This window comes from Boleophthalmus pectinirostris, unplaced genomic scaffold (assembly GCF_026225935.1).
Source record: "Boleophthalmus pectinirostris isolate CB_2022bp ecotype Guang Dong unplaced genomic scaffold, ASM2622593v1 HiC_scaffold_13, whole genome shotgun sequence".
Taxonomy (NCBI): domain Eukaryota; kingdom Metazoa; phylum Chordata; class Actinopteri; order Gobiiformes; family Gobiidae; genus Boleophthalmus; species Boleophthalmus pectinirostris.
Genome location: NW_026571036.1, coordinates 12,798,575 through 12,822,787, shown reverse-complemented (window position 1 = coordinate 12,822,787; position 24,213 = coordinate 12,798,575). Strand labels below are relative to the sequence as shown.

Here is a 24,213-nt window from a genome sequence, read left to right as displayed (position 1 = left end):
GGTTAAAGTGCATCCTTGTGGCTGTAACGTGGGAGTCAAAATCATTTTCCAGCTTTTGTTTTGAACTCACTCATCCGGGTCCCTGTACGCGCTGACTCGGATCGGAGCCTAGTGACATGATAAATTGTAAATTTACCAATAATCAGCAGTGAACATGCCGGAAGTGTGGTCAAATTAACGTACACATAATAACTTCTTTTCACCTCCACGATCATTTTCCTCACGTGGTTAAAACATGCCTAGCCTTAAGAGGTACTTATTGAATCTTTATTGGAAACGTCAGGATTTAAATTTTACTCTTTCCCTTAAAGAATGCTCACACTATCAATTTTAAATGTGCAGCTTAATGATGATGATGATGATGATAATAACGATGTGTGTTATTATTAATATTAATATTAATTATTATAAATAATATAGCGTTAGCATTAGCATTCGCGTTATTTATTGATTTATTTTTGCTTTCTTTTATTTTGAAGGGCCAGACCGGAAGCGCCGCTGTGACTGCGCTCGGCTTGACTTCGGTTGTAGGAATGGCGGCTGTGATCACTGTAGGAAGCGACTACAGACCCTGAAACTTTACTTCAAGCGGCCCCGCAGAGGAATTTGGTTGAATCGAAACGCTGGGCGGCCATCCTACTGCGGGAACCGGGGGGAACAAGTGCTTTTCTTCACCAAACCCAGCCGACATCCGCAGTGGGGGAGCGGGCGCACTTTCCGACCCACAGTTAGCTCATTCTGGAGCAGCTGACTTTGATTCAAGGTAGCTTTAGCTCCTCGCTGCTGCTCCACTAGCCACCACCAGTCTACCTACAAGTTCACAAGTGATCCACCACACCGGGGCATCCCTTATTTGCATGCCTATGAGGTGGATCGCTGTCTTTATTAGAGGATACAGTGGCGTCCTTGGGCAAGAAGTCAACACTTTTGTCCAACGCGAACCTTAGCTCGTCAACTCAAGGCTAGCTAAGTTGAGAAGTCTCGCCCATTTTTGGATACTGCTCCGGCCACTGGCTAAGGGCTAATCAACAGGGAAATCCGCAGGTTTTGGAGCTCGCTTGGTACTACAATGGAAAGCCTAACCCTGAGTGATGTTGAGCAGAAGTATTACTCGGATCTGTTCGTCTATTGCGACACGGACAACACCAAAAAAGTGGCTTCAAACGGGAGAGTTCTTGACCTTTTCCGGGCGGCCCAGCTTCCCAGTGAAGTTGTCCTGCAGGTAAACTACTCCTAACATGTCACAGTTTATGCACGGATGTTTTGATCTCGTTGAGCCGTGCAACAAAAGCTGCTTTTTACTGATACGCGATCAACTTGTTTGGCTGTCAGGGCTGAGCTGTCAACGCGTACAGCTATGGGGTTAGCTTTGGTGATTAGCATTACTGCGCAGCAAGAGACACACCTCTTCTGCTTAGCTTTAGTAAAAAAGTATCAACATCATTTAAAAATATCGTGTCTATTAGAGTGAGTTCTGGCGTTATCAGAACACAAATCAGCGTGTTTGTTATTGTCAAGGGCATTGGGCTGATTAAGGTTAAATACAGAGAGATAGTAGGGTTAGCAGCCAGTTTTCAACACTCAATAACACAAGCATTATTTTATTTTGGATGCATTTGAATACATATCTGGCATAGCAATGATTTGACCACATGAAACACGTTTAGCATGCTCTACAAGTGTCTAGAATTTATGCAACACAATTAGGAATTGCTGGATAGAATGATAGCCAGTGGAAAGCAATGCAAGGCTGTAATTGTTCCTATGTGCAGAGAACATGCTGCTACCTACTCTTTCCTGTCCTCTCCCACTACTGGCATCAGCTCCCTTGTCCCTGGATCCATTTGGGCTTATGTGTTGGAAAAATAGACGATTGAGGTTAGGGTTGGGCACTTGAATAACAGATAAATATGGCAATAAATTAAACAATACATTAAGGCTTTCAGTTAACACAGAAATTCTTTTGATTAATTGCACAGCCCTAATTAAGTGTTTTCTTGTAATAAATTATAATGGCAATGCTCTACAACTACTTCCTGTGCATAGTTAGAACGCTCTGATTCTGTGGTATGATTACAGCCAGTGAAAAATCGATTGATACGTTTTCAGATGCTACCCAACTCCATTTGTCGTTATTTAAAAAGTTAATAAGTCCTCGTTCAGATTGGTATAGTCCCATTCGTCCTGATTTAATAATGCTTTTTAATATTTCATAGTCTCATTGTAGACCAGGGATAAATGGCTAAGATTTTCGGTTGTAATCCAGTAAGCCGGTTGTTTTTGTGCTTTGTGTGATAAGTGTTCAGTCAGTTCCTGTATTGTTTAAACTAATAATATCCACTTGTGCACAGCGGCCCGTTCTCGAGTCTCCACATCTTTCAGCAGGCTAATATTTGCAGTTTGTGAGTCAGCATCTCTTTCAAGGTCAACAAGGCAGCCGTGTGTTATAAAGGGAGTATAATAAAGGACTATTATAACTGATGGAACTGCACTGTGATTTTCTAACGCGTGCTGCCTGTGTGTCATGTCGAGGCAGGCTCTGCTGTGTCCCGGGCTTTGTGTATACATACGCTTAGTCAGAGTAAGCAGAACAGAGCCCAGTCAGCTGTAGCAGGCATCTGGACTCATAGCTCACTTGAGTGTGGCAACGGTCATATTTCTGAGTATTTTTGGGTACTTTCTGTAATAAGAAGACATTAGTTCCTGTATCGTTTGGTGATCAGGCAAAGCATAACAATAGCATAACAAGAAATAGACTCGTTATCAGGCTCAGACAGACTGATCCACAAGGGAAATTACTTGGTCATGGTAGCTCAACTTAACAAATTACTCACTTGTAAAAGGCAAAACACACAAAGTAATTCAAAGTGCAGACATACTGAATGTTACTAAAGGGTAAGGATCATTTGTTTATGATTACTTCTAAGAATAGGAAAACAAAAGTGGTGCTAGAATTATATTATATAACAAAATTGTCTAAAATTGTGATGGAATTCCAGTTTTAGGTAGGCTCATAGTGCAATAGAAGGAAATTTAGGCATGATCTCCAGTTTATAATAATGTATAAAACGTACATATTGAGTACATATCAATATTGATTAATCTGAATAATTGTGACTAGTCAAGTTTTAAAATAATCGTAATTGTATTTTGATTAAATCGTTAAATCGCTGGACTATACAGACAGCAGTTTTAAATTCAATGTTTAAAGAAATGAGCTTTATTCATACATATTCTCTATCTACAAACCTTCATTCACCATATTTCAACCTTTAAAATAAAATACAATAGGAATATTTTTTTTTCTAATGATTATATGGAACTAATCAAAATAACAGCTGACTAGTCAACTGCTAAAGTAATCCTAAAGCCTAAAAAGTTGTTCCGTTGTTCATTAAGATATGTCGATTTAGTGAACTTGTTTGAATGCAATACTATCTTAAACATCTGTTAGAGTTATAATCACATCTAAGCTTACAGTATTTTCGCCTCTTGTCCTTGTGCAGATCACGGAGCTGTGTGGAGCCACTCGACTGGGACATTTCGGCCGGAGCCAGTTCTACATCGCTCTGAAGCTAATCGCCATCGCACAGTCAGGCCTCCCCCTCAGGGTGGAGAGCCTCAACTCGGGTCAGTGCAGCTCTTATAGGACATGTCTGCTGTTCATCTTTGTGGATCCTAATTGTTTGTGTCAGTTTTTTTAGAACTAGCAAATGTAATATAGAGAGCATAGACCTCTGCAAAGGCACATGTCTTATCTCGCAATAGTAGAAATGTAGTATTCACATCTTGAGTCATTGAGCCATAAGAAAAATATGCCACAGTGAGTGAATGATTGATTAAACATCTTAACAATTTTATCTGTAAGTTTAGAATTACACATGGCAAAGTAGGTCATAGTAGTCTTTTATTATTACTTTAAATATCCTTGTTGCTGCCTTATGATTTATATTTCCATCCTCTTTAGTAAATAGTAATAAGTGTGCAGCAGTTCCCCCTATAGCAGCGTGGGGCCTTGTTTGTTTATGTGACTACTCTTGAGTAAATATAGTTTATAGCCTCCGGTTTTAACTGTTGGATACAAATAGTTTACATTGTCTATGGTGATATAAAAAAGTGTCGGAGGCATAACATTGCTAAAGTTTCACAGCCATTTCATAATAAAGTGTAAAAGGGAAACAAATGTGTTAGTTCCTCTCCAGAAATATTAGTACAGTTCACATATTGTTAAGCACCATAATGGCGACAAGTAGGCATAGAGGAAATATACTCTCCAAGGCATTATTGTTCTCACAGACAAGACAAGTTTTTCTCACTGAAATCACCAATTAGTGTTTGGTTAAGAACAAAAATGAGCTGAAGTCCTGACAGGTGGATTGGAAACAGCTCTTAGTTAACACACATGTACATTCAGATAACAAACTGTTTGTACAGTGGCTCAGTTGGACACATTTACTTCAGACAAGCTAACAGAGCTGGGGCTGTTGATTATAAACTAGGGCTTGGCGATATGAAAATAAATTTTCTTTTTTTTTTTCACAGACTGGACAATTAATTTTCAAAATCTTGATTATTAAAAACCTGAATTAATCAAATTAATTTGATTAATTGGCATGCCCAAACACAAAGATTTTACCTCGTCCAAGACCTGAAAGGATTGAGTCTATTAATCACATTTAAAGCTCCCATTCTGTCATTAATCAGATTTCTGTTGAAGTTTTAATCGCATTTTGAACATTTAATGTTTTTAAAAAAGTGAAATGCTGTTGGACAGGTCAGTTAAAAAAGGCATACTCTGACCTACGATATAAAACTTTGGACTTGCTGTGGTCTCACCTCTTTTATATTGCTAACTTTGCTATAAAAAGGATTAAGTCCACGGTCTGAACCTCCTCCTCTATGTGCAGTAAAGGACCTCCCATTACCACGGTTTGTCGTCGGTAAGAACGAGGCCGAGGCGAGACATGCTGCTCTGTACCAGGACACTGACGGTCAGGGCCTGTACCCCGGCTCTGCCACGTCTGTAATACCACGACCTCCAGGCAGGGGACACCCAAACAAGAAAGGACCCCCAACCTCCACCTCTCTGCCTGTTCACGAAGTCATCCAACCCCACGGGCCGCCCTCCATAGAGACGCAGGTATATTTATAACACATGAAAAATGCACATGGAATACAGATTAAAATAGGGTCTTTGTTGTGGTGGCTAAAGCGGAGCTGATTTTAATTATATTTGATAACCGTTGTCATAAATGATTATCGTCATCCTCAAACAGCACAGAAGTGTGTCATTTTCTAAAAATAAAGCACTGACAATAATCGTGCCTTTAGTATTTATAACCCAAAACATCTCTTTTATTTCCTGTTATATGGACATTCTCATTCATTATCTTCATTATCTTGTTTAATGTTGTGTTCAGTGGTGACAGTTAACCTTTAAACCATTCAGTCACAAGTTTGTTTGTATTCTGCTTAGTATATAATTGTTAGTATAATGAGTTTAACATGTAGAAGATCACTGGTTTAGAGGAGCTAAGAGTTCATGAGGTGATATTCTACAAAATCGATTATTTTGAGCTTTCTACCATGGTATAATCTTGTTCGCTTATCAGAAACCTGCCTGCAGAAGTTTTAGTTGTTAACCACATGAAATCTACTTGTGGTTAGCTGTAAGATTCTGTCCAATGCTCAGCCCACAAGCCTATGTCACCCAAGCTCCCACACGACAATTCTCCATAAATACACAAAAGCATGATGCAACACTCTACACAACAACTTGACAGCCCTGATGCAGTATGCAGCAGCAGTAGTGGGATGCACACTGATTGTGATAGTGTGGTAGCGGTCTGAAGGGGAGTGAAAGGGAGAGGGGACTCAAAAAACAAACAAAAAAGCATCAAAAACTAGGGATGCAACAATATCCAGATCTCACGGTACGATATTTATTGCGATATTTTCAAGAGCCTAATATAATTGTAGATGGAACGCTTTTTTGCATTTAAAATACCTTGAAAAGATTTTGGTGTGAATTTTTTCTGCCATAATCCCAAGAATAAAAAACATATCTCTTTATGTTGTCTGCTCTGAAATGAATCATGGGCTATGTAGTTTCCGATGTTCATAAGCTGTTGCTACTATAACACCATTTAAGCAAAGGAACTTTGATATATTCTAACAGCCCACGATATTATTGTGAGACCTTTGACGATACGATATGAAATATTTCGGTTATTGTTATATCCCTATCAAAAGCTTGTTAATACTTTGTTTTTAGTGAATATGGCATTTTCAAAATATTGAAAGTTAATGGTTAATACCCCATGGAAGTGTACCATATTTTCCGGGCTATTGGGTGTGCTCTTAAGCCTCCAACCCCATCAAAAAATGACTGTGCGCCCTGCAATCCAGAGTGCCCTATACACGAATCCACTCGGGTGTCCCAGCATGACTTCACTAAACTACAAAGCCGCACGCAAACACGCATTGAGCAGACAGCGACTGCACAGCAAAAAACAGCCGCAGCCACACTCATCACTCCATGCGGACGAGGAATGGAACGAAGGAACGAACCGAAAAAGCGAGTGCAATGTGCCACTTCTAGCCACAACTGAACAACTGAGTCACTGCGAACATGCCAACAATCCAGCGGTCCCAGACAGCACCCTCCCTTCGCGCCACAATTGAACAAAGCCGAGAGTCACCGTGAACGCGCCAAACAAAGTCCCACTGACCCATCTAACAGTTGTGTTTTGTTTAAAGTCCGGTAGTTTATTTGTGAAAAAAGTTTGAACATAGACCATTTAATGACAGTGCGCCTTATAATCCAGAGCGCCTAATAGTGTGGAAAATATGGTAATATAAATATGGTATTTCTTTTAGTTATATTTCTCTATTAGAAAGTAGTATTTAGGTGTTAAAACCCCTATATATCATGTGGCTGTACTCGCTAAAACCAGTTCTTGGTAAGGCATTTGAAACCTCCTTATTGGTTTCTGTGTTTAACTTGTTCTGTGTGTTTAACCTGTCTTCAGCCTGAAGCAACGTCCCCGGTGGTCTCCCCTCACCAGTCTCCCCCCTCCTCGCCTCTGTCCTGGAGGAAACACAAGCGACAGCACAGCGGGGGCAATATAGACAGACAGCAGCCAGTGCCCACAGCAGCAGGAGCCGTGTGGACACAGTTTAGAGATCCACAGTCAGGTAAAATTCTAGAGACCTTCATGCTGGGACTGGATTTTAATTTTAGTTTAAAATGCTTACAAGTTTTCATGTTTTTCTTATCATTATTTGGTTATTTATTCATTCATTTATTTATTTATTTGACAGGGACAGTGCATATTAATGATGATCTGTAATTTAACTGTAAATATGATTATAGCAAAAGTGCCAATTTCCATCTGTTGTCCCTAGACAGGTGAGGCAGAGAACAATACAAAATACAAAACAGTAACAAAAAGACATAACACAAAACAGTAAAAGGCCAGTTTAAAAGTGTTCACAGACTTGGTTTTCCCAGCTTGATTCATCAACCGGTTTCACTTCATAGAAACCGTCTGACCTCGCAGCGTTAGAATTTGTTCGCTCAATGGTAGGCTGGACTTTTTTCATTTAACCAATTGCTGCTATTTGGTCCTGACGTATGTAATGCACCAGTAACAGGGCTAAGTGGTATATTAAGCTTTTCCCAAATCCCGAAAGAAGAAGAAGGGGTTTGGCTTTAAATCCTCAATCTCTGGAATCATTGCCAATACAGATTGTATGGCTCTTCGCTGATTGGCTGGTGCCCGAACTCAATAGGTGGCACCAGCCTGGCTATGGTTTTCCTTAATCCACAGTTTAAGGTGCAGTTTGAATGACAGATTTGGACTTTCTGTTATTGTCAGTGGCAGACTGTTTGAGTAATCAGTCCCTTTGACAGACAGCTCACAGTCCCCTCGAGCTGTGGCCCTGGTTCCCATCCCACTCAGACTTTATCTTGATAAAGTTCTTCATTTATCATAGTTTTACATCAGTTAAGTGACAGTTTGTGAAAAAAGTAAATACCTCTACACCTATGTGGTCAACACCAAAAATTCCATCTGAAATGCAGGGACAACTTACCTGCAAGGAACACATTTTTCTCTTAAACCATTTAACAAAGTAAAGGTGTTGTGTATTTAATCACATCTTTTGTATAATTTAAACATATTTTGGTCCTTTACAGTATGTTTAGTTTTGGAATTACCTCTACGTATGTCATATTTGCTGCTCATGCCCAAAAAAATAAATAAATGAAATGATCTGTCTAACCTTCCATACGCTCTTGAAATGTGTTTAGTAAGTGAGTAACTGATTCCACTCCCTGGTTCTGTTATTTCAGTGGCGGTCACGGGTCCGGTCCCTGGAGATGGCATCTGGTCATCCCACTCTCCCCCACTTCCCTGTCAGGAGAGCTGGGTTAGTTTCACCGCAGACACGCCCCCCTCCAGCACCATGCCTGCCATCCACCCCTCGTCAGTCCAGGTACGGCCAAAGCACACCTTCTATATTAAATGGCCTATTTCTTATCTCCCCTGTAATGTTGTTTACTCATTAAAAACTAATCAAATCAACCTGGAAACACACTGTTCTATCTTTTGAAATCATTAATTGATAATACAGGAAGAATAACTTGGAGCTACAACTACTATTTTAGTCTTGTTCACTTCTTCGCTCCTTGTGGTGCACCAGAAGATCTTGGAGACATCCTGTGGCAAAAAACAAGCAAACACAAAGATAAAACATCAAAATTGAGGCTAAAAATTGTTGTTAACTTTTAAAACTCAGTCTTTTTTGATGAGTTAACAACATTCTACCATGACTCAAATCAGACAAGGGCCAGTGTTGTGTAATATTGGACCTTTAAGAGGCTTGTTTTTAATACTGGCATATGTGACAAAACAATATCACTAGAGGGGACAAATACAATTCTTATTTGGGTTGTGTGTCTGGTGGTGGCAGTCTCTGGTTTCCCAGTGTCAAATTTCTAAATACAAAGGACTAATGGTTATGCAACGCTTTGAGATGGCCAACAGCTGCCCGTCGCATCATGGGTATTATAGACGTGATGACAACCGAAAAAATGTCATATATGGTTGAATTTGTATTTCTCTGTCTCTTGTTGTACGTTAGGAAAGCACAACGATACGCACAGTGGCCTCAGCAGCAACGACCAATGAAATCCAGAGACAGTCCAGTGCCTACGACGACCCCTGGAAAATCACAGAGGAGCAGAGACAGTATTATATCAACCAGTTCAAAACCATTCAGCCTGATTTAACGGGATTCATACCAGGTAGACAAACACACAAGCATTTTTCTGTACAAACTATAATAATGTTGTTTTGGGTGTGTTGTGAATAATAGAATGTACTCCATTTCTTTATGTTTGTAGGTTCAGCTGCAAAAGAGTTTTTCACTAAATCCAAACTACCCATTTTAGAGTTGTCACACATTTGGTAAGCCATCGTTCAAAGTACAAATGTTTTCCACGTATAGTATCTAGAATGATCAATAATTGCTCAAATAAATGTAATGTTTTTAAATAGTTTTTTTGTGTAAGGTGCACCATTGTAAATTTTCTTGTGTGGGTTCCGGTGCATGTTGGTAATTAGAGATTAAATTAGTTTGCTTGGAATGTTCCACAATATGGCATTTAACGTATCTATTTTGGGTTTATTCAGTTGCTAAATAAAAACATGCAATTTTAAAAAATTTTGGTATACAAAGTTTTTAACAACCTCTCTCCACTTCCTCTAAAGGAGTTTGTGAAAATAAATTCAAATGGGGTAAATCAGGCTGAAAATGGAAATTGGCCACTATAATCTTTACATATTTACACTTTAAATGTTCTTTTTTTTTTTTTTTTTGTTTTTTTTAATTTTGCAACATACAAAATGCACACAGGCATTAAAAATATGCATTCTTTTTGTGAGCGGGGTCACCTTTCAACGGAGCAGACCTGCAACTTCAGACATTGCCTGGAATGTTCCACAGTATGGCAATAAACACAGTAATAATCTCCATGGAGATGAGCATCTGGTAGACCCTCCATTAGAAAAATTACATAGTGCACCTTTTATATAGTAGTAAGTGTCAGTTTATCGCTCTATTTTTTAAAGTCGAAATACCTTTTTAAAAATATCTCGTGTACTATATCTTCATTTGTTGTAGTCTGAAGTATTTGTCAAGTCTCAGTGATGGCAACAATAAGGTCAAATTAAAAGGCTGCTCATACATTTTGAATGAGCTCCGCTTGGTTGTGTCTTTCCAGGGAGCTGTCAGACTTTGATAAAGACGGAGCGTTGACCTTGGATGAGTTTTGCGCGGCCTTCCACCTCGTCGTGGCGAGGAAGAACGGATACGACCTCCCCGAGAAACTGCCTGAGAGCCTGATGCCAAAGCTCATAGACCTGGATGACTCAGCAGGTACAAGCCCCCTCCCCCCTCACCCATAAGCCCTACTGGAACTGCAAAACCAGCACATTTAGACTCAAATCTGGGAGATGGTTAACTCAGATTTGTGCCAACTGTGTAAAAATGTCCTCACCTGCTATCTATCTTTGTATAGTTCATAGTTATAAGTGAATGTCTTGCACTTAAATACTCTTCTGTTGCCAATATTTACCATAATTTATCTATTTTTTATATTTTAACAAAACACCGGTTTTGGAACCACGCTAACATCCCTAAGTATTTTTCTACAAAGTTCACTTAAATTTTTTTTTGTCATTAGATGGGTGCCAACTTTAACGCAACATTGAACCTTTATTCATCTCAGTTGTTGTGAAACAGTAGTGTCAAAATTAGACTGCTGGTGTGCTGTTAGCATGCTAGTTGTTGGGCTCTGGCAGTTGTTAAATGTGCTTATAGACTCATTGCAATGAATAATTAATAATTAAGTGAGGAATAACCTGCATAAAGCTTAAAGGTGCATTGTGTAACTTTTCTGGTGGGGTCCGTCACCTGCTTCTTTCTATGGATGTCATTGCTCTGCTTGGAATATGCCAGAGTATGACATTAAACAGCTCAATTACAGGAGTTTTTACTGCTCAAAAATACTGCAAAAAAATCTGCACTGACATCCAACATCCGCACTGCAGTTCTTTGAAGCTCCCAAATTTTTAGGTTTGGGATTTGCAGATTTGAGAGGCAGGTCCTACATTTCACATTTCGTTCATCCACATTATGGGCAATAAGCACATATAAAAACACAATTACAAAATAAAGTGTTACAGTGCTCCAGTGCAGAATGGTTTGTTTCATAAACAATTAGTTAAATTCATCAGTCATGCTGTTATTTCAATGACACCACAATGTGACGTTTCGTGGCTAAGTCCTTTTTCAGATTTCAGACTGTCTATCAGTACTGCTCAAAAATACCTAAAAAACAAAACAAAACATGCATTCTGACTTCTGAATCTTTTGTCTCCATGACGATGGAAAGGTTTAATACCATACTGTGAAACATTCCAGACGTCCATTTGACGGACCCTACACCAGAAAAAATTACACACTTATAATGAACTAGTTTTGTGTAGTATTGTAACTTAATAAGGTACAGAACCTTGCTCGTGAGTATAGCTAAACATAACTTGTGATTTCTACCCACAGAAGTCCCAGAACCAACCGCAGATGTTGTATACTCGGCCTCTCCAGTCGAGGTGACCCCCAACAAGTCTCCATCGATGCCTTCTCTCAACCAGGCCTGGCCCGAGATGAACCAGAGCAACGAGGTTCACCATTTTTACTTTCACACAGACACAGAAACAATATTCTTGCCTCGCTTTTTGCTGTAATCGCAATTGATTCATCTTAAATTAATTGCTGAACATCTCTCGATATCTACCCATCTTCATTTTTAACTTTAATTCAGCATTTTATATTCCACTGTAATATGATCAGTCGGTGTGCACGAGCCCCAAAATTGTCACAGATTTTTTTGTATCCGTTGATATTGTGACGTTACTCGGCGCCCGCTGATAACGTCACATGTCGAACCCGTGGCTCGTGCTGTTGATGTCATTGTGTGGTGTCACTGCCCTGGCTGACTGACCTGTTTTCTCTCGCTGTCTGTGTGTCTCCTGCAGCAGTGGGAGACGTTTAGCGAGCGCTCCTCCAGCTCACAAACTCTGACCCAATTTGACTCTAATATTGCACCAGCTGACCCTGTAAGTCAATCACATCGCCTGCATGGTTTCACTATTAATGCAAATATATTAACCAGCTCTGGGCCATTTCTCTCCTGTTTACTCTGCGCATGACACTTTGGTTACCACAAAAATATTCTATAGTCCTATTGTTAAATTTATGGTTATGTAATTTATACAGAACCTAATACCTTTCTCGATTTTTGCCCCAAATTTATCCTTTTTAGTTCTACAGAACAGGTTGCTACTAGTGGATGCAAACTTAATTCAAATTATGTGGTTCATATTATTATGTTGGTCTAAAACTGGAGCTCTAAAATGGAAGTATTTCAAATGTATACCCTAAACGTATCCATATGTATACTGTAGTAACATTTTAAATACTTAAAATAAAGGCTGAAGTTATCACAGTTTACTCATATGAATACTTGAAATCCAAAATATACTGTTGAATTATTAATTATAACTGTATCCATTCTGAGCATTATCTGTGTGTATCTCATTCAAAATCTGTTGTACCAGGATACAGCCATAGTCCACCCTGTCCCTATCCGAATGACCCCCAGTAAAATCCATATGCAGGAGATGGAGCTGAAGAGAACGGGCAGCGGTAAGTACTAGAGATGTAGCACTCCTGTCTTAGACTTGACTACCATATTTTCCGGACTATAAGTCGCTGCAGAGTATAAGTTGCGCCAGCCAAAAAATGCATAATGAAGAAGAAAAAACTTATAAGTCGCAATTTTGCGTGGAAATTTATTTTATAAAATATTAGAACAGACGTTTCATCTTGGAAGGCAAGTTATAGTAATAAAAGAATAGAGAACAACAGGCTGAATAGGTGTCTGGTGTGTTAACGTAACATATGAACAGCTGTAGATAACTATAGCATAAACAACAGAACAAGTTTACGAAATCACTTAATCCATTGAATTCTTCATCCTCGGTGTCACTTCTGAGCAACTCCTCCAACTCCAGCTAAATCTATATTTTAGTTTTTTTGTTTTCTTCATTGCAGTAAGAGAATCCTCTGCTTTTCGACAGTTCTCGCTCACTCCAAACTTTCTTTCTGCTGCTCAAGTACCGTTTTCGGCTGCATATTTCACTGCTTGCAGCAGGACAGCAGCTCTTTCTGCAGTACTGGCACACAAGCCTAGAGCGCTTTCTCACAGCTGTCATTGTGAAAATAACAAACATGTGAAATTATATATTTTAATATATAAGTTGCACCAGAGTATAAGTCACAGGACCACCCACAGCATGAATAAAAGTGCAACTTATAGTCCGAAAAATACTGTAACTTTTACTTCCAGTACTGAGATATGGCTGATAACTTTGGACTGGACTGAGACTTGTATCATTTGAGGGACAATGTCTTGACTTCAAGCTAAAGGACTCAGACTGACTTTTGCTTTGACTTGTCGATATATCACAGAGGTTTACATCAAGTCCAGTATCAAAGTACTAGTATGTGTGTCATTAGTAAGAGCACTGGACATGTCTTTGACGAGGCTTAAGACAGTGCTAAGTGACTCAGACTGTCAGGACTTGCAGAACTTGGACTAAAAATGTGTTCATCATCTGTAATAATCGCAGGCATTGTGCTTTAGTACACATCTTTTTTCACTATTAAGTACAAAGTAACTTCAGTAGAATGCTCAGACCACACACAAATGATGATAGAATCTTTTGCCGTGTAGATTTGTGTGGGTGGTTGTTCAGATGCTGGTAAATGAGTAAAAGGTCGCCGCTGCTTCCTGTGACTGTTGCTGCTTTGGGCTTTATGTAATTATGGATGTAATTAACATCTAATGCAGCTGGGATAGTTCTCCAGATTGGTCTGGGTCACACTAGAGCAGAGAGAGCCTCTTGACATTAAACAAAGTAGATTTGAATTGTTTTAGCATACACACGAGCAAGATTAGGGTTATCTCTGACATTGTTACTAATATACAATTGCATTTTGTTTTGTTTTTTTAGATCACAACCACCCCACCAGTCCACTTTTGGCCAAACCTCCTGAACTGAATGAAGAAACCAAATTAACTGCATCTATGAAGTTTGTAGCAGCCAACGCCGTGGGTGAGTTAAGATCCTTATTTTTTATTATTTTTTGATAAGCCTTTTAACAATATGTTTTATTATTTTAGAGATATTTTTTGTTAAGTTTTAGTTTTAAATTATTTTTGTATTCTTAAGGTGATGGTTATAGCAGCTCTGATTCCTTTACGTCGGACCAGGAGCCGATCACAAGACAAAGGTTGGTACACTTGTTGTTTTAGCGACATTTAAACTCTTCACACTGAAATTAACTAGAGCGAAGATTCATCCACATTATGAAGAACATACCAACCTTAACCTTTGACCCTGTGTGTAGGTCTCAGTCGGGTAACTCCCCAGAAGCGCTGAAGGTGGTGGCCCCTCCCCCTCCGCCCCCTCGGCCTCACGCCTCACACTCGCGCTCCTCGTCTTTGGACATGAACCGCACTTTCGCCGCTGCCTCCGCCCCGGGACAGCAGCAGGCCAACGCTACAGCTTTCCCCCCCGCCGTGCCTCCCAGACCCCTGCCCACACAGGTACAGCGCTCGCCCCTATATTGACTTTAAGTGAAGAGCTGTTGGACTCATAAAATTTGAGTTAGAAATTTCACTACTGCACCAAGGACATCTCTGGCTCAGTCCTTGTTATCTAGCTTACATCCTCAGAGGTATGATACTCCCTACAGTGAAAGCATGGCCAGACTTCAATGGGCGTATCACAAGTAGAGGTCCGTAAACACAAAAAGCAGAAATGGAGTATTTGTCTGGACTTCCTGAGGAATTAAAAACATATTGGGACAGAAGATGATTCACGCAAAGTGGGTGTGGGTGTACTTATCTTTCCAACAAAACGGATTGTTAAAGTAGTTTAAGTCTAGATTTAAAATGGTAAAAAGTACATTTGATAATTGTGGTCTGAAAATGTATTGAGGAAAGTATTGCGAAAATCAGCCAAAATGCCTTTATAGTGAATGAGTCTGGAATTATATTATATATATCAGAAGTAGACAAAGTACTGTATATGTATTTGAATTTGAATTTGAATTTATTTGTTTGGAGGATAAGCCCCTTGAGATGTGTCACCATCTCGTTTTCAAGGGGGTCCTCATAAATAAATACAACAACAAAAGACAGATACAGTAGGGCAGACAGTAGGAGACATAAGTTCAAATAAGCATCAAAACAACAAAATCAACACAACCACAAACACACACACACACACACACAGTCACACTCACTCACGCTTGACTGTTTCACCCATAATAAAACAAATTTGAAAGAAAAAATAAAAATAAATAAATAAAATAATAATAATAATAATTACACACACACAGGATACAACAAGATAAACAACAAAATTCAACAAAGTAATCAAAAACAATTACATGGGTTATGTAAATGTTGAACCAGAACATTTTTAAATAAAGGGACAGAAGTTAAAGCACGAATCGATGAGGGAAGATTGTTCCAATCAGAAGGAGCTTTATATTTAAATGAGTGTTTTCCTATTTGTTTTTTGACTCTTGGGACAACAAAAATATCTGATCTGCATGACGTAAACTATAAGAGGATCTGAATGGAATTAAATACTGTTTAAGATATTCAGGATAACTGAGATTAATACATTTAAAAATAAATAATAACCAGTGAAGTTGACATCAGAAGGACAGATTAAGCCAGGACAGTTGGTGATACATTGTACAGTGATGAGTTCTGAAGGGACAGCGGAGAATGAATCTGCACAGACTGTTATAGATAATGTTGAGTGGTTGGAGAATAGAAGTTGTAGTATTTTGATAAATGATATCGCAGTAATCTAAAATGGGAAAAATTAGTTGTGAAATAATCTTTTTCCTAACAGAAAAGCTAAAACAACTGATGGACTGATAAAGTAATTTTAAGCGATATGGAATTTTGTTTGAATGAGAGAGACGGGTCAAGCCATAAGCCAAGATATTTAAATTTATCAACTGCTGTAATTGGTGATGAATCGGTAAATGTCAAATTTATATCATTAACAGAAAAAGGACGGATTCGTTTCTGGAACAACATGAAATAAGATTTAGATTTATTAAGAAGAAGTTTGTTATACTGTAGCCATAATTGAACAGTATTAAAATCATGTTGAATTGAGGACTGAATATCAGTAATATTAGATTTAGATGAATAAATAACTGTATCATCAGCGTAGAGTTGAATATCACAGTCTGTGCACGCAAGGGGAAGGTCGTTAATAAAAATTGAAAATAAAAGGGGACCCAGTGAGGAACCTTGAGGCACGCCTCTCTCTATTATGGAGAAATTTGAAAAGCTGCCTTTAAAGAAAACACATTGTTGGCGGTGATGAAGATGTGAATTGAACCAAAGGAGAGCGGACCTGTCAAGGCCTATAGAATGAAGCTTATCCAGTAAAAGATAATGGTCAACCATATCAAAAGTTTTCGTGAGGTCAATAAATAAGGCACCAGTGAGCATATTATTGTCAAAACCCGAAAAAATATCATTGGTAAATTTTAGTAAAGCAGAAGTTGTTGAAAAATACTTTCTAAAACCAGACTGAAATGGAGATAGAAGATTATTTTTCGATAAATATTCGGACAGTTGATTAAAAATTAATTTCTCATAGACTTTAACAATGCTATTGATAATTGAGATTGGTCTATAATTATTAGGTTTGCTGGGGTCACTCCCTTTATGGAAAGGTATAACCTTTACACATTTCCATGCAGATGGAACCTCACAGGATCTAAAAGACAGGTTGAACAGATCAGCCAAAGGGTAACAAAGAACATGGGATGCAAATTTAATAAACTTGGCTTCAATGCCATCTGGACCAGCGCTACCATGCAAAGAGAGCCCATTTATAGCTTGGTGCACATCAGCCGGGCTAACCATTCCAAAGGAAAAAGAGCTTCCAGTGGTCATCACATTGTTAAAAAATACAGAATGAGGAGGAGACTGCACAGGAGGTGTTTGTGAAAAATGCTGACTAAAGGCATTTGCAATAACATTAGGATCAGTAGTATTTTCATTATTAATAAGCATATTAACAGGAGCACATTCCAATAAGTCATTCATTTGTTTCCAAAATAGTTTTGGATTATTGACATTATTTGTCAAACTGTCCTTATGATAGTTAGCTCTAGCATTTCGAGTTTGCGTAGTACAGATGTTTCTCAAACTCCTGTACTTCTCCCAGTCAGTGTGACTTTGGCATTTCCAGAAGCCACAACTTTTCTAGTGATTATTAGATAAAGGTTTAAATTGTTTAAATTGAATTGTTTTATATCACTTTAATTGAACTAATACATATTTAGATGAAGAAACCAAATTTGAAAGAATATTATAGGTTTAAAATATCAAAATGTCATTCGGTAACATGGGTTACAAGTAGAATCATTTGTGTGCAAAAATTATAAACTTTTCTTTGCATAATTTTAAAACATGAGCATATAAAAGTATTTTCAAAATTAACACAAAAGAACTGCGTTTAATGTCTTAGGCTTTTTGGGACAACTTTACTTATTTCATCAGTGTCATTCGGTAAAACGGCGTTAAAGGGCTACTTTGAACAATAATCTGCGATCTTTCCTCATGTATCTCATGATGATACATGTCACTCTAAGGACCCTGCAGGACTCAAAAGTGTAAACAAGATTCGGCTTTGCCTTTTTAGTTTTTGCTCGCGATGCCTTTGTCACGAGAAGTACAAATGCCACAGTTTTGGATGTCATTCAGTAAATAACACCATCACGTAACAGTCGTATTGTATTATCCAAGTAACAGCCTTCCTTCCTGTCTTCTCCTCAGTCCTCAGTCCCACACACTGGTCACCGTGGCGACACAGACTCTGGCGGGGCCTCCCTCACCACCACATCTCCTCAGCAGATCCCACAGCAGCCAAACTTCGCAGACTTCAGCCAGTTCCAAGCCTTCGCCGCATCAGAACAGCCGTCCAGTTTACCAGAGGTGGACAAGCACTCTGAGCCCGGACCGGTCAGTGCTCTCCTCTCGTATTACCCGCAATGCCCCTGGTAAAATATGATGACTTAATCTTTGTCTGTCTCCAGGTGGATAAAACGATAGAAGGAGCTGGTCCATTGAGAACAGTTAAAAGTGATGGTCCTGCAGATGAGAGAACAACTGTCACTGTGAACTCTGTAAGCTCCTGTTCTGTATTAATGCACACATATTCAGCATGATTTTTCTTCTTATTAGCCTATAAACATACTTTGGAGTACTCTCTTTTTGGCACTGTATTTTTATGTATCATCTTAGCTTAAAATAATGCTTTTGTATTGAACAGTTCATCACTGCATCAGTAATGCTCCCTATGCTAGATTTTGGGGTTAGCACGCCATCTACTGGGAGAAATGGGAATGAACAAAAAACACAAAAAACTATCAACTTAAGCAACATGGCCAACTTGTTAATATAAGCTCTCAGTTTCAGTGAAAGCTATTTGTAGTCTATTTGTAGTCTTCTTTTTCTACCTCCAATATAATAATTCAAAATACCTATACCAACCAAACCAAAGTCACAATATGTTGCCGCTCTCTGGTTTTCATTTAAATAAGATTACATTTCACTTTGTGTTTAATTCATGGTGCGTTTCTGTTTCGTCCCAGGCCAAAGGTGTATCTGGTCCCATAGCGCCTCCTCCCAAACCAGTGCGCAGGAGGTTAAAGTCTGAAGACGAGCTCAGACCAGAAGACGAGCAGCACGGCCCACAGAAGGCCAACGTCATAGCTGCTGTTTTAGCCACGCAGCCCTCCATCCCCAGGTACAACACCGGCTCTTATAGGCTTTGACGTTATACGAATTTTCTCCTCTCAAACTCATTGTGATAATTACTACAGAATCTATTAATTGTTCCCTGACAATATCCCTCTGTTAAAGGAGGCAGGTGCTGGTTTTTAATTGTCAGTTATTGGGTGTGTTTAACTGCGAGGTCCACATCTAATTCTGTCAATACAAGCATTTGATTGGAGGAAGAAATTAGACATTTTTCAGTGTAAATCTGCAATTATTAAGTCTATATATACACATTATACACACACTCGTTCTGAGATTTTTGAAAGTAATTTTTAATAGCTTTAAATTAATTTTATATTTATTTATTTTTATGTATTTTATTCTTTTAGTACTGCTTTTATATGTTCTTTTTATTATTTCTGTTCATAATTTTTATTTTATTTATTAATTCTATCAGCTTGCTCATGGTTGAAACATATTTTTACATTGCTGTATAAAGCACTTTGGAAACTGTCTTGTTTATAAAATGTGCTATACAAATAAAGTTGGATTGAATTGGATTTGATTAAATAATACAATATAAAATGGAACTGAAGATGCCAATTGGTTAAGGTTATTTTTGTGGTATAGCTCTAGGTTATAGTCCATAATAATAATTGCATCTGTCCATTTTATTTTAGTGAGTTCTCTGTACTAAGTATTTATTTAAATGTAAAACCTCTCCAGTAATTATCTGTGTGATTTCAGGTCCGTTGGAAAAGACAAAAAAGCAATCCAGGCATCAATCAGAAGAAACAAAGAGACAAATACAGTTCTGGCCAGGCTCAACAGTGAACTTCAACAACAGCTAAAGGTACAGAAGGTCCCAACAGCGCTATACCATTTCTTTCTTTTGCTTCCTCTTACATGCTGCATCTTTCAGGACCTGCTGGAGGAGCGAATATCTCTAGAGGTGCAGTTGGAGCAGCTCAGACCCTTCTCCCACCTTTAACCGCTGTGAGGCTGCGTCCGCTGTAGTCTATCCAAAACAAAAGACCCTTGTTGTGATTCCCCTTGAAAAAAAAAAATCCGTCCCTGCTGTCCTCCCGGGCCGTACGATACACGTCCCCTCCATTGAACTCAATCACGCACTTCTTCAATCATCAACCCAAAGGACCCGGCAGCGCAGTCGCACCGCCGATGGGGATGCCTCGGGAGGGGATTTCGCAGACAAGACGAAAACTGGCACTTTCTGGCTTCTCACAAAGAGGAGAGGTGAAGGAAAAGAGAAAGCAAAAGTCCTAGCTGAGAATGAACTGGTTACTTAAAGCCTGAATGACCTAAAAAGACAGAGGCTACATGAACGAAAACAATAACATCTTAATAATCAAAACCATTTCTGTAGATTATAGTAGCATAAATGATGTTACAAGTTAGGCATACAAAATTTTATCACAATCTATCTCAAACTGATTGGTACATTTCTGGTTAAAAGCTAGCTCCATGCTGCAAATAACCATAGATCATCTCATCTTATTACTGCAATGTCTTCATAAATCCAGTTTTGCGTTTACAGTATTTTAGTCAGATCACATTTCCGTATTGCAAAGATTAGCTAGAGTTCACGAATCTGAATCACCACTTGCAAATGGCGAATACAAGTACAGTATATTTTGAAATGAAAACCTCTAGATGGGACTGTTAGCTGATATTAATCCAAAACCTGTCGATCAGTCTGAAATAGGTAGAATATACATGTCAAATTTCGGGCCACCTTTGAAATGCCTTTTTGGAGTCAGTGTTCGTATGATGGTCGGATCTGTGCCGTCTTAACCGTGTCTGGAGATACAGGAGTAGTGACTGAATCTTCACTAAATGCCAAATGACTGAACTTTTCACTCTCGCCTCTACGCCGACTGCGTTTTTTTTCCTACCATTTCTTCTCTTATAGGTCTGGAGCAGTACGGATTTAACATGCTAAAAGTATTTCAACATTTTATTTTAAGCTAAGGAGGTTTGACCAATCAGGCATAACGTAAGTAGCGAGATGGTGGGTGATATGAAAATATAAAATGTCACTGAGTTTTGATTCAGTATTGCTGTGCAGTCTTCTTCGCCCCGCCCCTTATTGGTTGGTTCCTGTCATGTTCTGAGTGAGTGACAGGTGGGTTTAACCAATAAGAACAATAAGGTTCATTTGGTGTTCCAATGTTAATTTTTCAGACCAAGAATTTGTTTTCATGCCTAACCTTTTCAACTGCTCACTCATGGTTTTCCTCAGATTGGTCACGTGATGTTGCTGTGACGTGTCCGGTCAGCTGATTTATACAGGTTTTGGCGCCGTCATCCTACTTCCACGGGTAGGAAGACGGCGCCATGTGCAGTCCGACATACGAAACAAGCCCACAGGACTATAAACCGGGACGAGGGGACTTTTTTTACTCTCACACACCTGGGATACTGAGGATCAGGAGGAAGTTGAACTGCAGATGGCGCTGTCGTCCTGCCTCCATTGGTAGGAAAACAACGCCATAACCTTTTTAAATCAGCTGACCGGACACGTCACAGCAACATCACGTGACCACTCTGAGGAAGAGAAGTCAAAACCACCGCTAGTGAGCAGTCAAAACTGTATGAAAACAAACTCTTGGTCTGAAAAAATAACCTAATAACATAAACCAATAACAGTTGAAGTGTGAGTAAGCAGTTAGGTTCACTGAATGTTGAAAGTAACATAAGCTACTAAGTATACAAGATCAAATTGTAATTGACCAAGAGACTAAGAAAATTGGGTAACATTTCATAATAATTACAGTTTAATTAGCCTTAACAAAGCCAAGTCTTACATCAGAATGAACAAATAGTTTATTAAGAATGATTCAGGCTTAGTAACTCCTAAACATGTATTAAAGGGCCTATATTACATTATTTTCTGATCTATGTTATAATGTTTCCTCATCAAAAACATACCCAGAGTTGTTTTTTTTTCATTCATGCATGTTTAGAACACAAAGTTCTTCTCTTAAACTGAAAACACCACCTTGTGATATCATGTCGTAATACAGGAGGTGCTCCACTGTGTTTTAAACTCCTCAAAATTAACTAGAATCACTAGAAGCATTTTGATCATTTCAGCCACAGATGTGCCGATCTCTACTGAACAAAAGGTAAAAAGTAGCTGAAAACTACTGTCTCATGACATCATAAGATGGAACCGAACATTTTGCGCTTTGGAGAAACGTGTGAATGAAACAAACTTGATTCCTGGCATGTTTTTGATGAGGTAACAGCGTTATAACAGAACTTATAGGACCTTTAAGTAGTTACTAAACCTGAATTTTTCTTAATAAACATTCTGTCTTTGTTGAGGTTAATTAAGGTGTAGTTATTATAAAATGAGAAAAGTGTATCATTATTTTTGCCATATCGCCTGTAATACGTTATGCCTGGTAGGTATGAAATGTTGTGTTACCCGTATTACCAACTTGTAAATGGTTTCCGATATAGCCATTTCCAGTCCGGCTCTATGCAAAGGCGAGCGCTCTCTGTAGACCAATCCGCTGGCTCATCGTAGCATCTCTGTGAAATTTTGTATCTCTGCTCTTCCACTAACGCATCACTATACTGTCGATCTCTGCGTCGTCTTGCCTTTGTTGCCGTGGCTTCCTGCGCCAAACGGGAAGCGCCTCTTTTAATCAGTGTTGGTTATCAGGGCAGTTTTAACCCAATAGGCAAGATACGACCCCAAAACGGTTGTAGATGAAGCTTATAGAAAGAGGCCAGTCAATGTAAAGGGGAGACCTGAATGACCCCACTGCACTTTGAACTTTGAACTTTTCCCCATGCTATTTTCTTTGTTTTTCGTGTCCTTGCTTTGATATTTTAACCTGCATGTTCTCGTCTTATTCTATATTTAAAATTACGCTTTACGATACAGTACAGTCTTTTGACAAAATTAGAATATGCTGGAATATTTTTGCACTTAAATTCGAAGTACTTCAAAATTTCAGAACAAGAAATGTAAAATTTTTAAATGTATGAAATTTTCAGTAGGTTGCGTTCACACCCTAGAATTAGATTTTGTAATTTCAGATGGAGGGCAGGGGGGTTTATAGCTTTATTTGCGATTTTGTGGTTCTGAAAGATAACTTCTGATCCACAAATGCTGAAGATTTGCTCCAAAAACACCACTTTGTGAAGCTATAACGAAAAAATAATTCCACTTTTGCTTATTTCTGCTGACAGAGAAGGCATTGAACTTTGTAATAGTTTTTATTTTATATGAATAGACCCAATAATTAACCATAAATCAGTTCAAAAAATCTGCAGGTTGAAATTTAAAGAGCTAAATCTCCTGTCCTCCAGTTCAGTTTTAAAGTTTTGGGATTCTAAATGAACGTTCCCTAATTTTTTATCTATACTCTAACATTTTGTATAAGACTGTATTGTTCCAGTTGCCTAAATCGTCTCATCTTTTTTTTCTAAAGCTGTTTTGTCTGGATCTTCTGTTGTGTCAGTGAAGCATCCATCTTTGAAAGCCTTACTCCCCTCTTAACAAACGCGGCGTTCAGGTGCCCTCTGTATTTTTGACTGCTCTCTTTTTCTCTTCGGACGTATCAAGACTCGCCTTCCGTTCTTCTGCTGTATGAGGGTGTATTGTGTGTGCGTGTGTGAATTTGCGTGCGTTAAATGCTCAGACCGGGACCAACCAAAACTGAAAATCCTATTGGTAATGAAAAGGATTGATGTATGTTTGCTAGCACATGCAGTCCGAACCTTACAAGGCAATCGAGTCTCTATAGGATTTTGACTGGAGAGTGGTCCCAGGTCTTTGGTGTAAATTGTATATGGAAACACACTTTTTGGACTCCTGTAAATTTGCATTAATTGCTGACTAACGGCGAAAGATGAATATTCTATTTAATTGCTCCTCTGTTCCGCTGTGGGCTCTCGATGTAAAACTGCATGGATGTACTGTATCTCTGCAGAGACGACTAGCAGCTGTGTGATTTTTACACAAAAATAAAAACGGCACAATATTTTAAACTTGGACTGTGTTGTTGTTTGGAAGTTATGTTAGGGTTTGATTAAAATTTTTTACAAAGTTTTTTTTTTTTTTTTCCCCCTCTCCTAGCTTTCTCCACTGGGTTCAAGTTCATTTTGCAAAGACATAACATTTGTTCAGGCTTGGGTGTTGCTCCAGTAATACCCTGGCTTTACACTGGCACAACTACACATTTAGTCTAATTCCTCTCTAGACTGCAGTGTCAAACTGT

At 38.7% G+C, this 24,213-nt stretch overlaps 1 protein-coding gene across 2 annotated transcripts; it reads left to right on the top strand.

Moving 5' to 3' along the window:
* Positions 1 to 503: 503 nt before the first annotated feature.
* Positions 504 to 23,983, top strand: reps1 (RALBP1 associated Eps domain containing 1). 2 transcript variants are annotated; one of them, XM_020941329.2, is made up of 19 exons: positions 505 to 1,222; positions 3,507 to 3,630; positions 4,908 to 5,140; positions 7,032 to 7,197; positions 8,357 to 8,499; positions 9,148 to 9,310; positions 9,410 to 9,473; positions 10,289 to 10,443; positions 11,629 to 11,750; positions 12,105 to 12,185; positions 12,687 to 12,774; positions 14,145 to 14,246; positions 14,364 to 14,424; positions 14,542 to 14,740; positions 18,014 to 18,199; positions 18,274 to 18,363; positions 18,832 to 18,986; positions 19,706 to 19,811; positions 19,881 to 23,983. In XM_020941329.2, the coding sequence occupies exons 1-19, from the start codon at positions 1,070 to 1,072 to the stop codon at positions 19,947 to 19,949; spliced, it is 2,460 nt and encodes an 819-aa protein (XP_020796988.2). In that variant the 5' UTR covers positions 505 to 1,069; the 3' UTR covers positions 19,950 to 23,983. The 2 variants fall into 2 exon arrangements, with proteins under 2 accessions (XP_020796995.2, XP_020796988.2); XM_020941336.2 differs by lacking the exon at positions 12,105 to 12,185 and having other exon boundaries at positions 504 to 1,222.
* The last annotated feature ends 230 nt before the right edge of the window (positions 23,984 to 24,213 follow it).